The sequence below is a fragment of the Coffea eugenioides genome, chromosome 2 (assembly GCF_003713205.1).
Source record: "Coffea eugenioides isolate CCC68of chromosome 2, Ceug_1.0, whole genome shotgun sequence".
NCBI classification, from domain to species: Eukaryota; Viridiplantae; Streptophyta; class Magnoliopsida; order Gentianales; family Rubiaceae; genus Coffea; species Coffea eugenioides.
Genome location: NC_040036.1, coordinates 5,077,129 through 5,094,408, shown reverse-complemented (window position 1 = coordinate 5,094,408; position 17,280 = coordinate 5,077,129). Strand labels below are relative to the sequence as shown.

The following is a 17,280-nucleotide window of genomic DNA, read 5'->3' as shown; positions in this document are numbered from 1 at the left end:
AAAGCCCAATGATAGTGAAAGATATATCTACGTGGGCGATGGCAAAACAGTTCAAGTTGAGGCAATTGGAGTTTTTAGATTATTGTTAAAGACCGGATTTTATTTGGATCTCAATGAGACATTTGTTGTACCGTCATTTAGACGGAATTTAATTTCTATTTCTGCTTTGGACAAATTTGGTTATTTCTGTTCATTTGGAAATGGAAAATTTGAATTGTTTCATGATTCAAAATTGGTTGGCTCTGGTTCTTTAATGCACTACGATAATCTATATTTAATTGACACAATTGTCTCATTTAATGAATCTCTGCATTTGAGTACTAGAGGAGTTAAAAGAAAATTAGCCAATGAGAATTCAGCTGCATTATGGCACAAGAGATTAGGACATATCTCCAAACGGAGAATGGAAAGACTTGTGTCAAATGAAATTCTCGACCCCTTGAATTTTACAGATTTTAATGATTGTATTAACTGTATAAAGGGGAAACAAACCAATAAAAGGAGATTTGAAGCCAATAGGTCCTTAGACGTCTTAGAACTTATACATACAGATATTTGTGGACCATTTCCTACATCTGCTTGGAATGGTCAACAATATTTTATAACGTTCATAGACGATTTTTCAAGATATGGCTACATATATCTCATTTCTGAAAAGTCACAGTCACTGGACGTGTTCAAAAATTTTAAGGCCGAAGTTGAGAATCAACTCAACAAAAGAATTAAAAGCGTCAGATCTGACCGTGGTGGTGAGTACTATGGTAGATATGACGGTTCAGGTGAACAACGTCCAGGACCATTTGCTAAATACCTAGAGGAATGCGGTATCGTTCCACAGTACACTATGCCGGGTTCACCCACTATGAATGGTGTAGCTGAAAGATGAAATAGAACGCTTAAAGACATGGTAAGGAGTATGATATGTCATTCCACCTTACCAGAGTCACTCTGGGGAGAAGCACTTAAGACTGCAGCATATATTCTTAACAGAGTTCCAACTAAAGCAACTATCAAAACCCCTTATGAGCTTTGGACAGGGAAAAAGCCCAGTTTAAAGCATCTGCATGTTTGGGGGTGTCCAGCTGAGGCAAGGCCTTACAGGCCAAATGAAAAGAAACTGGATTCAAGAACGATTAGTTGTTATTTTATTGGATATTCTGAAAGATCCAGAGGTTACAAGTTTTATGATCCCACAGCCAAATCAATTTTTGAGACAGGAAATGCCCGGTTCTTTGAGGATGTCGAGTTTGGGGGAGAACATACAGTAAGGGACATTGTCTTTAAAGAGGAATATATTAATATTCCCACAGGTGTCATTACTCTTGCTCAGGACCCTATTCCTGAATTTGATCATGATACAACAAATCAAGACAATGTCGAAGAGCAAACTGTTATAGAAGAACAAACTCTTCCTCTTCAAGAACCAGTGCCATTAAGAAGATCCACTAGAGAAAGGAGAAGTGCAGTGCCAGATGATTACATTGTTTTTCTCCAAGAACATGAGGATGACTCTGGATTGATGGAAGATGATCCAATCAACTTCCGTCAAGCCATGGAAAGTTCAAATTCTCAAAAGTGGATCGATGCCATGAATGAGGAGATTAAATCCATGAAGGACAATGATGTTTGGGATTTTGTCCCATTGCCAGAAGGTGCGAAACCCATTGGTTGTAAATGGATATTTAAAATCAAAAGGGATTCGAAAGGCAATGTGGAAAGATTCAAAGCTCGTCTTGTCGCTAAGGGATTTACACAAAAAGAAGGTATCGACTATAAAGAAACCTTCTCTCCAGTCTCTTCAAAGGACTCCTTTAGAGTTATTATGGCATTAGTGGCACATTTTGATCTTGAGTTACATCAGATGGATGTAAAGACAGCGTTTCTCAATGGTAACATTGATGAGACGATTTATATGGTGCAACCAGAAAACTTTGTATCAGGAGATCCAAAGAATATGGTTTGCAAACTTAAAAAATCCATCTATGGGCTCAAACAAGCATCTCGACAATGGTATTTCAAATTTCATCAGGTGATCATCTCATTTGGTTTTGAGATGAATTTAGTGGATGATTGTATATACCATAAGTTCTGTGGGAGCAAATATATTTTTCTGGTATTGTATGTTGATGACATTTTGCTTGCCAGCAACGATATTGGTCTATTGCATGAAACCAAGAAATTTCTAACTAAGAATTTTGAGATGAAAGATCTTGGTGATGCATCTTTTGTGTTAGGCATACAGATACACCGTGATCGCTCTCGGGGTATTTCAGGACTATCACAAAAGGGCTATATCGAAAAGGTCCTTAAAAGATATGGCATGCAAAATTGTAAACCAGGTGACACCCCTGTGGCTAAAGGAGACAAATTTAGTCTTGAGCAGTGTCCCAAGAATGCTTTTGAGGAAAGAGAGATGCAAAAGATTCCTTATGCCTCAGCAGTAGGGAGTCTAATGTATGCTCAAGTATGTACGCGTCCGGATATTGCATACATTACTGGAATGTTGGGTAGATATTTGAGTAATCCTGGATTAGATCATTGGAAAGCAACCAAACGGGTCTTACGGTATCTACAGAAAACAAAAGACTACATGCTCACGTATCGGAAGTCAGATGAGTTGGAGATCATTGGGTATACTGATTCCGATTATGCTGGATGCAAAGATACTATGAAGTCAACGTCAGGCTATGTCTACTTGTTGGCTGGAGGTGCCATATCCTGGAAGAGTGCTAAACAGTCCCTCATAGCATCTTCCACTATGGCTGCAGAGTTTATAGCTTGTTATGAGGCATCCAATCAGGGAATTTGGCTGCGAAATTTCGTCACAGGATTACGTGTAGTGGATGGCATTGAAAGACCACTCAAATTATTCTGTGACAATAAGTCAGCAGTCTTATATTCCAATAACAATAGGAGCTCGACCAAATCTAAACATATAGATATCAAGTTCCTGACTGTTAAAGAAAGAGTGCAGAATGGACAGTTATCAATAGAGCACATCGGGACAAACTCCATGGTTGCGGATCCGCTTACTAAGGGATTGCCACCCAAAATGTTTCATGAGCATACTGCTCATATGGGTGTCGTGTTAAATGATGTATAGTTTTTGTGGGAGTTTGTTATTTTAAATGCTCTTATGATATTTTTCAGTTATTAAGGATTTAAGGATATTTTATGCATAAATAAAGTTTGGATTTATTTGCACTCTAATTTTGGTATGGTTTGATCTCATAAAATTTAAGGTGGACCAGTTGGAAATAGGCATGTTTTGGTCACATTACATGAAATTTTCATGCTACACATCCACATCATAATTCATGTCATTCAATTGCATTGATATATGTGACCATTGATGGGTCGAGTTACGAAATTGTAACAAAGGCCGCTTTGATCCTATATTGGTGTAATTGATGGACCGAATTGGTTGCAGATACATTGTGATAATGACAGTAAAGTTGAGCTCATACGGTTAATTGCAAAATATAATTATAAGGTTACACATATAGTCCAAGTGGGAGATTGTTGGATCCTTAATCCAACATTGGACTTATATGTGAATAATTATGTATTGCAAACTGTCAATTAAGGTTAAACCCAATTAAAGTGATCAAATATAGTTTGGGTTTAATGTATCTAATAGGATGTGGGCCCTTTTATGTGTAGAAACTTATGGGCTCCTATTTCAATGATGGGCTGAAATAGGGCTCCAAAGGTAACAGGAATGTTACCTATAAATAGGGTTATGGTCCCCAGGTCACAGGTATCGTTTTAGTTGTCGTATTCCCTAATACCACAAAATACCTCTTCCCTGATATCCCATCGTCAGGAAAGATACCAGAGAGAAACTAAAGGCCTCTCTCAAAGGATCGGTGAATACCTGTTGACCTGGAAGGCCACCCCAAATCTCTAGGGATTCAAGTATCAAGTTTATCAATATGGATTCAGGTACGCTTCCGCTATTTTATCGTTTATTTATTTCTTAATAATCGCCATATAGATCTTGGGTTCAATAGGTGATGGTTTTCACCAGTGGTTAAATTTAGATAACCACCCTTACATCTGCTGCCACCACCAAATGACCTCATGTGCTTCTTTTCTCTCTGTCAATGCCGCTGTGGGTGTTGGACTGGTTTTTTTTCTTTTTAGTTCTTTTTTTGAGGTTGATTTGTTGGAGGAGAAGGGATAAATACTTTTTATGGATGGAATAGAATGGAATAGAGTTCTGTCTCTCTAGGAAGTTGTAGGCTTGTAGCGTAGTGTTGATTTTTTCTCCTTTTTTTTTTCAAACTGGTCCCTCTCCTTTTGCTGAATCTAGTATTCTATGGGTTCTTTGTTGTCTATTATCGTTATGTCACAAAACAATTGCATTTGCATAAAAGTGTTTATTAGGTATGGGATAATTTCAGAAACCTCTCTTAAGGTTTTTTACTATTTCACTGACTTTTTTTCAAATTTTAAAAATTATACTAATCTCTCTTGAGTTTAATTTTCTTGTAATATTTAGATCCAACCAATAATTAAAAAACAATATTAGAAGAGAGAAGATAACATGATTCCATCGTTGCCTTTCATCTACTATATTATTTAATTAATTTAATACCAACTTACACATTAAAGAAAAGCACGAAAATTTGTTGTTTATTATTAGAGATCAAATTATATATAGTACCAAAAAATAATATATCATTTTATATTTTCACTTAACACAATATCCAAATTACTCTTTTTAATTACATGCCCATTAACAACTATGATCAACAATAAATAATCAAAAATTTTGCAACAAAAATATTACAAAGAACAAACTTTAACATCATAAATATTCTTATCAAAATGTTAACGTTAGTTGCTGAGATTTTTATGGTATTAAAATTCGTTTCTTGTAATATTTTGGTTGCTGATTTTTTTATTATTATTTGTTATTGGTCATATTTGACAATGTGTTCATAAGTGAAAAGAGTAATTTAGATCTTATATTAAGTAAAATACACAGAATAATATCCTATTTTATGCCATATATGATTTAAACCCTGATGATAAGTCGCAAATTCTAGTGTTTTCTTTAATATTTAGCCTGGAATTATATTAATTAAACAATTTAATAGATGGGGACAATGATGAAATCATATTAACTTCTCTCCTCTAATATCACTTTTTAATTTTTTGTTGGATTTGGATGTTATAAGATAATAAGTCTCGATGGAGGTATATGTAATTTTCAAAACCTAAAGGGAGGTTAATGAAATAGTTAAAAATCTCATGGGAGGTTTCTAAAATTATCGTACTAGGTATCTACGCAAGCATCTTGTGCCGTAAGGAAATCGGATGTGATTATTTCAATGATCTGCTAATTAATTAGTACATGCATTCATTTGGAAAGTCGATCTTAGATTGATTTCCTACTATAAAATTCCTTTATTTTGTTTGGATACCAAGAAATTGACTAAAAGTTAGCATTGGTTTCAATTCTTCAGAAAAATAAATAAATTGTTCGAGCCAATATATTTATATTTCTTCATTTCATTATTCTTATACAAATGAGGATTGAGGATTCAACTTTTAATATCTCTTATATTTATACAATGATGTCCTTGTCAACTCGATTGAGGCGGCTTAACAAATTACTCAAACAACGGAACAAACTATATGTTTCCTATTTCTAATTATTTAGAAGTTTTTAAGCATTAGTAAAATTTTAGTAATTTAGTTGTTTTGGGCATGAAGTGATTATTTGGTGATTTCTTGTTTTATAAATTCTGATTTTGGATAATCAAATTTTATAATGTTCTCTCTAATAACTTTTCATATTCAAATTATACAAAATCTAAAACAACATAAAAAAAATGCCACGTATCTAAAGATTGTCTTAATGGATGCTCAAAGGGCATTGTTAATAGTACATTTTAATTGACGGAGATGGATGGATAGACATGACGTGTCAATTTTGTTTCCTAACGTTCCCTTCATACTCCGACGTCCCGTTTCTGCTAAACCGCTGAAGCGCCGAACAACACCAAAGTAGTACTAGTAAACTGGCGTCATAACCCTTGTTGCCACTTGTCTTCCCCATGCACGTCACCTGCCATTTCTTCATCAATTATTCTATGTAGCTTGAATTCGAAGAAAGTTAAGGGAAAAAGTGCAAATTACAAAATCTTTTTTTTTATTTTTTTTGGGGGTCAGGTGTGCCAAATTAGAGGGTTGCAGATTCCACCATCTCTTTTTAGTATCATGTATTCAATTTAAATTCACCAATAGTAGATTTGTATTTTAGACCCTAAGATGATGACAATTTTAATAATTTAAAATATAGATCAATATCGTCATTGAGATACAAATTGAGGGAATAGTTTCGGAGTCAAAATTAATACCTTCTTTAGTGTTGGGCCTCTTGTGTGTATTGAGTTAAAAAAAAGGATTGAGAGCATAAATTCTCCTTCAACTTTATCTTAGTTACACTTTATGCTACTCGACTCAATAAATAGGCACTTTATTAACCTGTTTCATGTTTTAGTATAAAAGCATCCATTCTATATTAATTGTTATATTATTTATTTTTATCATTTGTTGCCCTTTTTCTACTTGTCCATTTTCTTTATATTTTTTTTTAAATTTTTCTCCCTTCTCTCATGTGATTAACTATTTTTTTCTCTTTACTACTATTATTTATACATAAATTTTAATCTTCTTACACTTATTCTTTATTTAATTCTAGCTTTTTTACTATTTGTTATTGAAAGTAATAATGATAATGAAGTATGTATTATAATAAAGTATATGTTATCTATGTGCATAGGCTATTTCATAAATTACTTAAAATAATATGTCCAAAGTCTAAAATAAATTAATTTTTAATAATAATAGTAACAAATTAGATCGTAATAACATAGTGGTTAATCAACTATGCATAAAAATATTAGTAAAACAAAATAAAAAAGAGAATGAATAAATAAAAGAAAGTAGTGAAAAAGAAAAAACAAGAGAATGAATAAATAAAATAGCAACAGCAAGAGCACATTTGTTTTAAAATATTAAATAAGGGGATAAAGTATTTATTTAATTTGTTTTTTTTCTGCAACAATAACATTCCTGTAATCTAATATTCAGCCCTTAAAAAAAAATCCAAGACAAACGTATTGTCCCTGTTTCTTGGACTGGTCGCATCCCAAATCCCACTTAAGGGCGGGGGCAATCAGCAGTCACAGCGCCTGGTTTTATACATAGTTCTTAAATGGGCCAATGGGCCTCTATTGGATGCAAAAATAAGTAAAAATAGGGCTGTTACAAAATTGAGGACCCCAATGTTGAAATAACAAACACTAAGGCCCAAGGAATGTAAGAGATGGGGCCATTTCTCAGACCGCACTCGGACTAACCGGAACCACCGTTGCTGTTTTCTGCCATCAGCTTCCATCAGATCCCACCCTTACCACCGCCGTTCTCCTTCTATAGAAGTTTTTAGTTATAGATACTACTTCTAGACTTACAGAAGCTAGAAATCAGTAATGTCGGAATCTTCAACTTCTCCGGAGCAGTCTCAGCCCTCCGGAGAAGCTGACTGTACCCCTAATTTGCCTCGAACTTTCAAGTACCTATTGGGTAACGTTTTTTTTCGCTTCGTCGTTTTATTGATTTGCGCATGATTTTTTTTCTTTTATTTTTGAATTTCAAGTAAGTTGGTTTGATTGGTAAGCAATTGCTTTCGTATTTTGTAGCCACGCAGTTTCTATCAAGGGGAATACCATTTATATTCAATTCATGGATCGTCCGCCACCTTACCGAAGAAGACTATGCAGTATACTCTTCTAATCAAACCTTTGGTCGTTTTTTATTCAAATTTTTATTTTGCATCACTATAGGGTCAATACAGCCTGTTATTGTTCGATGGTCGCGCTTCCTCAGTTGATTAAATGCGGATTATCAACAAAGCACCTCATAAATACTTGCTATGATTGGGGACTTTCCCCCATCAGAAAGTGGTTTAGTTACCCTATAGCAATACAAAGGTATGGTGATGGAGGTTGCTCTAAAGTTACTTGTTTAAGGGAGTGAGGGATGGAGGAGTACAGAGGAGGAGGAGGGATTGGTGTACGACCAGCATCTTAATATTGGGAAGCAATGCCTATTTTAGACGGTGTAAATTAATAATGGACTTTTCCAGCTAATTGTGATATAACTGATGTTTGTGTCATTGTTGCAATTTAATGTTGTTTTTGTTGTGTTAAGGTATGGCATTATGTTGAGACGAATGGGGATAATTATAATTCAGAAGGGTTAACTTTCTCTTCTTTGATTTCATGAAGCAGGAGATTTTATGAATGTAATAAGGCCTGGGCTGAAATTGAACAGAATGGTTGAATCAGGATGTTGATTACTGACTCTAAGTAGTTAGAAAAAGGACCTGGCATTTTTTTTGGAATTATTCACCCCCTTTTTTTTATCAGAATACTATGTGATCGTCCTTTTTAATTTCAGGTTGGGGCCTGCCATAATGTTTCTTTGCTACCATTTTGAAATCTTCTTTCTCTGATCTAGCGAAGACTAAAGAATTCAAGCTCGATATTTTTATTGAACTTTCCATAGTAGTTGCACAAGTTGAATGTTGCACTTGAAGTAAATCTTTTGAAAAGTGAGATTAACATAAGTTTTCTAGGGGGCAGAACTTGTTAGAATCTGTTTGTTTTAATACATCACAAGTCAATGTCTGTAGTTTTATGATCTTTGTTATTTGACCTACCTTTTGTGGATTTTCTCATACATTCTATAATCGAGTTATCATTTATTATCTTTCCATTGAGTAATGCCTAACATTTGTTGTTTAAAAACATTATGCAGCTGTATGCTGTACAATTCCATCTGTTTGTCACCTGCATATTGTTCCTTAGTCGGGAGGGCTTTCGGCGAGCATGCTTGAGAGCTGACTTTAGATGGTATACCCAAAATATTGGCTATTGAATTATTATTTTGGTGATAACTTTCTGCCAGTGGATGGTTAAGTTTTGCAATGAAAGTGATATGTGTTGAGTTTTAAGCAAGCTCTAAACTATTTCGGGTTTTTTTTGGTCATTTTCAAGTATCTGTTTTAATTTTTCTCTGTTCATGATGGTGAGTAAATGGTGAAGTTTAAATATTTTGAAGTAAAATGCATGATGACTTCTTATTGATTCATAAAAATTTGATGAAGTTTAGTTAAGTCCCATGAATGTCTGAAAATTGTTGTGGCATTTGGTTTTATTTGATTAGAATTCTCTGTTTACATATCTTTACACATCAAAAATTAGTTTACCTACCCTGGTTTAGTGTAGGGTATCCTGATTTAACTTGGCGTGAATATATAGAAAAAGTGAGAACATGAGGTTATGTAAATTAACCTTAGAGAGAAAATGGAATCTTTGCTGACGGTTACCTTTTCTATAAAGCCTTCTATCAAAGTGATCTCAACGTAATCTTAGCATCAACTACTTAAGATATTTAGGAAAGTCAATTTTGTTTTCAATGTAGCATTGCTTTGTAAAGATGAACTGCTCAACATTTGCCTGTGAACTTGTTTTAGCTATTTTTACTTTGGCGATTATGTTACACAATGGGTCTTCTGGTGCTACTTTATGAAAATGTAACACTTGCTAGTGTAGTTTATAGGTTTAATATTTAATTTTTTGGGTTTAATTACAATTAATCCCCTTAAAGTATACCCCGTATCTTACTTTACCTCCTAACCTTTATTTTTTATTACTTAATCCCCTATAGGACAAAATTACCTTTCCATTATTTTGACTTTTCATTTATCTTTTTTTCTCGCCTCCCCTTCCCCCTCCTTTACTTCTTTTTCTCTTTCTTCTCTCTTCTATCATTCTCAATAGAAAACTTTATCTGGAAATTGTAATTGGTTTTAAGGGTGAAACTTTGAAAGGCATCAAAAGGTAATTTCGATCTTTTGTATGATGCCATGTGTTGCAAATTCCAATTAATGATAATTAATCATGTCACAAATTTATCTTGTAATGTTTTCCTGAGAATAAAATAAGAAACTGGGATGGGAAAGGGGGGAAAAAGGCAAAAGAATTGAAAGGGCAAAAAATGGTATTTTGGGGAAAGGGTTTGAATATTTTGTGATCACATGAAGAGAAGGTAGATCTCTGCAATTCCTCGTTTTTAGTTTCAATCACTGAAATGAAATTTCTTGTGGGAAAAAGGAAGAACAAACGAAAGAAGAAAGAGACAAAGAAAATAGAGGGAAAAAGGGGAAAGAAAAAAATACAAAAAGGAGAAAAAAAAATTAGAATAATGGAGGGGTAATTTGTCCAATAGGGGATAAAGTGAGACAAAAAAAAAAGGTTAGGGATAAAGCAAGAAATGGGGTATACCTTAAGGGGATTAATTGTGATTAACCCTTTTTTTAGACCTGAAAGGTTGAATCCTGATTATGTCTTCTTTGTAGTGATGACACTTCAATGGGAGAAAATTCAACACGACTTCTAAAAGTAGCTTGGATGACCTTCCCCCTAGGAATACTTTTTACACTTGCAGGATGTGCACTAGTTCTCTGGTGGCAGGGGTTAGGTTATCAGAGTCCATATGCACAAGCTATCTTGATTAATGGTAAGATGAAATCATTTTATGAACTTCCAAAATCAATTTTCTATCGTGCCTGAGTAATTATCTATTGCTTCCTTGCTCTCAGCTTTTCATCAAGTGTGACATAATTAATTCTGAAGGTTTGCATAAGTTTTGGGGTTTTATTATACAAAAGAAGCATGCACCATGGAGAACTCTGACTGTTTCTCAACATACTGAGAGAAGTTTCCTTGACATGTCCTGGCCTAGAAAACTAAGACATGATTATTGACTCTTCATTTCACTCTAGTTTGATACTGCATGTTGATGACCTTAACTAGTCCATCCAATGCAATATATGTTCCATGAAATATTGCAGGTTTTGCGTGCGTATTGGAGATATTGGCTGAGCCCTTTTATATCTTATCTCAAAATTTGCTTCTACTCAAACTGCGCCTAGTAATTGAAACTGTAGCTACATTTATGCGGTGTCTGACAACATATGCTCTCATTGTGAAGCAAACTGACACGGTAACAACAGTTCAATCTTTTGTTCATTTATAGTGGGTGGTATAAGATATTGATATTAGGAATCTGTTTAGCCTTTGTTGGCATTTTTTTTCTTTTTCCATTTAATTTAACTCTATGGAGTTGAGAACAGTTAGATGTTGAACAAGGTCCATATGTTGTCAATTGTTATTTAGACATGGATTACGGCTAAAAAAATTGAAATAATATTGGTTGTATAGGCTGTTCCCCGTTTCTTTCTAATTGTATGTTTCTACTTGTATGGTGTATTGTGGTTTTTCTCAAAGTTATTGTATCCATCTTTTGCTTCAAAGTTTGTCAAAATAACAAACCTAAGTAAGTTGAGCTATGCCACTTGGGTCAAAATTGTAATTTCTGAAGTGGGAATCAGCTTTTGAATGGCATAAAAGTTGGAAACATAGGAAGCAAAGTTTTTGGTATGCTTATGTCAACCTTCTTCTTGTTTAATCTTCAGGAGAAAGCTATTGTATTTGCCTTGTCACAAACTGCATATGGAGCTTCTATGTTAGCTGGTTATTGGGGCTACTTTCTTCTTTATCGTATGTATAAAGTATCTGATCTTTTTCCATTCAGGTTCGTATTTCTATTTTTGCTTGAATTTCTTTTAAAAAAAAGTAGAAAATAGGGAAAAACTCTAGTCTTTCCAAGCCAGGAGATGTTATACTGATGTTGTGGCAAAATTAAGGAAGTTCCTATGCTTGTCCTTGCTGTTTCATGATGCCCATCTGGGTGATACACAAATTCTGCATGCAGAGTTCAGGCCATTTTAAAGTGATGGCCAGAATATCCCTTGTTATTAAATCCAATTTGAATAATCAATAATACTTTTATGTATGATTGCAGTCGATGTCGGAATTTATGTTGAGTAGCTATGCAAATATTGTGGGGTCACTAAGTGTTTGTAAATGTTATCACAGATACATTAAACAATTAGAATAGTTAGTTGGCGTCTTATATTTCAATTGCTGAGGATATCCGTTATCTTTTAACTTCTAAAGTAGCCTATGGAGTGGTGGTTGGGATGTTAATATCAAGATATCAAGCATGCACAATGAGAAAGGGAGCTGTTAGTTATTACAAAGGTTTTGTTTTACGTGTTGTTGTCTATAATGATTTTTGTCTTAAGAAATTTAACATCTTTGTAAGATAAACATAAATTATTCTGGCCTAGTTTTTTAAAATAAAATTATCTTTGATAGAGATGAGTATGGTCACAATTTTCTTTTTATTAACTTTTCCTTCTTGGATATGCCACTAGTTGTACTGAAGATTTTGTGAGTTAACAATAAATGCTTCTACAGTGTAGGAAACATGATGAACTATGACAAGCAACTCACAGCCATGTGTAGGTTGTTCACTCTTCAGTCAGTTAGGAAGTTGATTCTTCAAGAAGGAGAAAAGATGGTCCTTGTATGGTTTGACACACCATATAATCAGGCTGTATATGGACTTGTTGACAAATTAGGTAAACTGATCGCTCTATTTTGTTTTCCAAGACTTGATTTCATGGTTCCCTGAAAATGGATGATTAGTAGTTTGACTTGATTGTTGATCTGGACCCTGAACACATATTTCACAAGCATGATTTTAAAGCAAAATCTGGTTTGACTTTCAGGCAGTTTAGTAGTGAGGCTGGTGTTTCTACCTTTTGAAGAGAGTTCGTATGCTACCTTTGCAAGGTCTGCATCAGGTTTATTTCGCCATCATCTTCACTCTCAGATCATATTTTAAGCAATGAATTGGTTTTTCAATCTTTAGTATTGCCCTCTTTTTTGGGGTTCTCTTATATCTCAATTCTTCAGTCACTTTTTCACTCTTTATTTTGTGGGACGTTCGTGCTCATGATAATATTATAATTCTTTGCAGGAGAATATACTCAGAAGAAGAGGAAGTTGGCAAGTTGTTTAACAGATGCTTTGAAACTGGTTTTGCTTATAGGTAGCCTTTTATAGAGTTTTTGAGAACCTTGCTAATCATACTTTTTACCAGTTGTTTGCCTTCTTCTGTTTTGATTAATTTGTTTGATCAAGTTTGGTTTATAAAGTTGCTATTATAGCTGTAGTGGAGGATTAATCAAGTGGATGAAAAAGCTAAGTTTAATTAACTGGCTTGGTTTTTTCCTAACATATTATCGAACAATAGATAGCCTATCAAATTGAGTTTAAGAAGCCAATGAATACAAAAATTTTATTGACTTCGATTGATCTTTGTTAAAAAACAACCCTCTGTTACAAGGGGTTTAGGCCTTGTGGAGACGAGGTTGCAATTCAGGTTACTTGTATTTGATTTTTATAAATAGAAAAAGAGTTATTAGTAGCCTTGAAGCTGTAGGTCTTACCAGGCTACCTCTATATGTCCTGTTAGTCATGTGTGGCCATTAGCCCCAATCTACTTTTTCTTTCTCCCTTGTGCAAAAATTTGATTATGCAATTCTCTTAGCCTGCTCTCTTGTTTTTGCATATTCTGTAGGACTCATGGTTATGGCGTTTGGACCAAGCTATTCTTACTCTCTTATTAGAATATTGTATGGTCGGAAATGGAGTGATGGGGAAGCTTCAACAGCCCTTAGATATTACATGCTTTATGTGGTCACTTTGGCTATGAATGGTTAGTGATGTAATAATGCAACTACCTAATCAATTGTGGGCAACTTCTCCATACAGTAGTGTGTGAGTGAAAAATTGAGTTTTTACCCTTTTCGTTCACAGGAACATCTGAAGCTTTTTTGCATGCAGTTGCAACAGAGAATTCACTCAGGCGCTGGAACGATTTCCTGCTTTTTTTCTCATTGATTTACCTAGTGCTAAATGTCTGTCTGATACAATCAATTGGTGCAGTTGGGCTAATTATTGCAAATTCCTTGAGTATCCTTTTGTTATCTTTTGGCAGTACCTGGTGTTTTAGCTGATTCTATATTAGCATGCATATCGGTCTCTTACCTTGCATATCGGTATCTTAATTTTCCACATTCTCCATCATGTGTTGCTACTTTTACTTGTAGAGATATTCTTATGTGCTTTAGAACAAAAGGTCATTATGCAGTGTACATGAACTGATAGCTGGGTAGGCCATATATTAAATGAATATCAAAAGTTAATGCCTTCAGTGTCACAGGATTAGCACTTTATGTTCCTGTATGATGAAATACACGGAAAAAAAATTAACTACTACTTAGATATGATTTTCAGGATTATTTACTCAGCAATATTCATCAAAAATTATTTCCAGGTATATCTTTCGTCAGATCAAGATTTTTTTCATCTGGGATTTGGTATGTTAAACGTAGGATTTAATCTTGTTCTAAAGACATGCAGTTACTTTTTCTCAGGGTTCTTTGTCATTTTCCTTTTGGAGCTGCTTGCCTTCAGGGTGGTCTCTTTTGGTATTTTCATGTGTTGTTACTCTGATATCAGAGACTCTTTTTTTGGACCGGGATAACTTCTGGGCGACGTTTTGTGTCCATTTCTCTATTGGCTTTGCTTGTCTGATTATAGCAGCAATTGTCATGTAAGTATTCACTTCTACTGTGTTTAAACTGATATAGAACGTTGTTACGGCCTTTACCCAAAGTTATACGTCTTTATTGACTTAAAATGTTCTCTAGCTTCTGCTTTGTTTCATAATATACCTCTTATTTCAATGAATAGCTATCGTGGTGAGAGGCCTTTTATCAACAAAATTGTACGTTTTCGTGAGCATGCTGATTGAATCCAATTACCTTCGAAGTTTTTTGAAGGTAATATTAGCTTTTCTATTGCTCTCGGTCTTTTTTGTCTCCTCTGTTTTTTTGAATTTATCTATGTTTTTTTCTTGATACGTGCATTGTAACTATACTAGATTAGTGCACAAGTATAAACATGCGGTGCTTCTTGACAGTTCAATCACAAGCAATGAAGGTTATGAGTCAGGTCACGGGACATTATCAAAGTAACCATATGTTTGTGTTTTTTCACAAGGTATATAGAAATAGTGCTTTGCTATTTCGACACATCAACTCCATCACTACTGCTTGCTTGTGTTTCAACTGCAAGTGTTTCTTGCTTTCTTTCTGGCCTTGAAATCTCTGTAGTGCTATGGAGATCGCTGGACATGTAGATTACAGCCCCGTGGAATGTGGGCTTTTATGCTTCTAGGTTCACTACTTTCACTGTTGAGTAGGTCTGAAATTATTATCAGATCGAAGGACTCTTTGCTTATGTTTCATCATTTTGTTTTTGTCAGATATGTAAAAGTACGTATAGAATTACATGGTTGTCAACTACGTGATTCAATACCACCTTTTTTGCAACTTTTCGGTGTACAGATTATTCATTTGCTTTGCAGATTTCTTCAAGCATGTAATGGATATGTATGAAGACTAAAAAAGTTAGCCACTATCACCGTTTTTGTCCCTGTATCACAACTACCAAAAAGTAGATACTCGTGAATCTCCGTTTGCTTCCACTTTGAGATTTTTACCCTGGGACTCTTATGGAGTGAAAAATATCCTGCTGTTTTACGAAACTAGCATGAGCCTAGAGTGCAGCAGCGTATTTTGTCGCAGAAGTTCCGCTGTCTTGGCGAGTAGAGACGAGCAAATATGTCATAGGTATTAGAAGCACATTTGCTGCTAGTTTGAGGATGCTATCGATGCATGGTGTTAGTTCGATTCCTCTATGATTAGCTAACCAAATCGACTGGGATTATTTGGAGGGTTGCAAAATAATTTTGACACAAATCTTTTCCAGTGTTTAGGTTATGATTAACATCTAAATATGGTTGCTTATCGAGTCAAATCTTTCAGTTACTTTATCTGAAAAAATGTTCAACCAGATTGGGCAATTTATCAGCAATATCAATTTATATATATATATTGTTTATTTTCTGTATTTGTTAGAGGGAAGATCCTTGAGGCCTCAGCTAACTAAGATTGACTATAATGGTGTCAAAATATCAATCTTTGACCAATGTCCGCCATGATGTTTAGTGAGGGAAAAAAATATTAGCGTGTACGTGTACAGAGAAGAAAAGCAACTTTTTTTGTTCGTAATGATACATGTCTGGTCTATTTCTACTCCTAGGGGGCGGGAGAGGGTGGAATATACACTATGAAAAGGCTCAACTGAGTCGAGGAAATCTGACAGAGATTGAATCACTATCAGATCAGACGGACATATCACACATCCGTATGAATTTAAAACAAACTTCATACTGAGACACTTTGACTGGGAGGCAAAGCAACTATGAAAAGCACAATATTCAGCGAGGAATGACGGGAGATAGATCATATGGATGAAGCGGGAGTTTGATGATCCTTTATACCCTCACTTAGATAGAAGAAGAGGAATATGATATGGGCTGTCCTCCAACGGCACCGGCACCAACAGGATGCTGTATCATCTCACTCTCACCTATCGCGTAAGTAATTATTACTTAATAGCATGGGTAGGTGAAAAAGCAAATAAAGTGGGATGTGAAATTGATGATTATGTGGTAGACCTGTGAGTAATGGTAGCATTTAGACAAGCATCCAACTTCAAAAAGGGAAGTGGACGAAGTTAGAAAAAAACTTGAAATCTTCCAAAACAACATCATGATAGGTTTTGAGTTTTTGGCTTAAAAGGTTGGAATGGATCCCTCGATGAAATTTGTCCGAGTGCCAACGGAAATTGGTGCTCTTTTTTCACCTCTTGTCAGTGACCAAAAAAACGCGTTGTTTTTGCTTTGCTTGCTAATCTTTTTTTTTCTTTTTTGACTATTTTCATTAACCAAATACTACTATTATGCCAAAGGACTCTACACAGTCTTTGAAAATTAGTCTGGTTAAAAGATTGGAATACTTCACATCATATAAAATGATGAAATGAATACTCCAAAATAACAATTGGCTAAACAAAACCAAGGATGAATGAGTAGTGTATACAAGGAAGCACATACAATTGCCACAGAAAAATTTGTCTTAGCAATATAGGGTTCTTTTCGTGACCGAAAGTAGAGCGTAGTGGCCACGGACGGAGTAGGCGGCCAAGCTATTCCGGCTAGGGAATAGCTGCAGATTGTACAGTAAAACGTAGAGCTTTTTGCATTTATCATACACCATTAAAACGAATTGTTCTGGTAATGCTCCTCGAAAGTGAAAACATCAATAGCACATAGGCAGTCAGATTCAAATGAGTAGGCAAATAAAGGCTTGTTTGT

The 17,280-nt window shown here is 34.8% G+C and overlaps 2 protein-coding genes across 5 annotated transcripts in view; one reads left to right on the top strand and one right to left on the bottom strand.

Annotated features, from left to right (window-relative positions):
- The window catches only part of LOC113762586, a 21,362-nt gene extending 17,166 nt beyond the window's left edge, over positions 1-4,196 (bottom strand). The window contains exon 1 of the mRNA XM_027306098.1: positions 4,058-4,196. Within this exon, the coding sequence (XP_027161899.1) occupies positions 4,058-4,085 (28 nt within the window). The 5' untranslated portion in view covers positions 4,086-4,196. The remainder of the gene's footprint in view (positions 1-4,057) is intronic.
- A 3,207-nt stretch (positions 4,197-7,403) lies between these two features.
- Positions 7,404-15,476, top strand: LOC113763844 (protein RFT1 homolog). Of its 4 annotated transcripts, none has more exons than XM_027307809.1 (15): positions 7,404-7,599; positions 7,716-7,795; positions 8,836-8,930; positions 10,439-10,599; positions 10,934-11,085; positions 11,558-11,676; positions 12,405-12,568; positions 12,719-12,793; positions 12,970-13,041; positions 13,573-13,710; positions 13,812-13,967; positions 14,279-14,331; positions 14,432-14,610; positions 14,751-14,839; positions 15,060-15,476. In XM_027307809.1, exons 1-14 carry the CDS (start codon positions 7,506-7,508, stop codon positions 14,809-14,811), a joined length of 1,599 nt encoding a protein of 532 aa, XP_027163610.1. In that variant the 5' UTR covers positions 7,404-7,505; the 3' UTR covers positions 14,812-14,839; positions 15,060-15,476. The 4 variants fall into 4 exon arrangements, with proteins under 4 accessions (XP_027163610.1, XP_027163607.1, XP_027163608.1 ...); XM_027307806.1 differs by having other exon boundaries at positions 14,980-15,476; XM_027307807.1 differs by having other exon boundaries at positions 14,941-15,476.
- Positions 15,477-17,280: the final 1,804 nt, after the last annotated feature.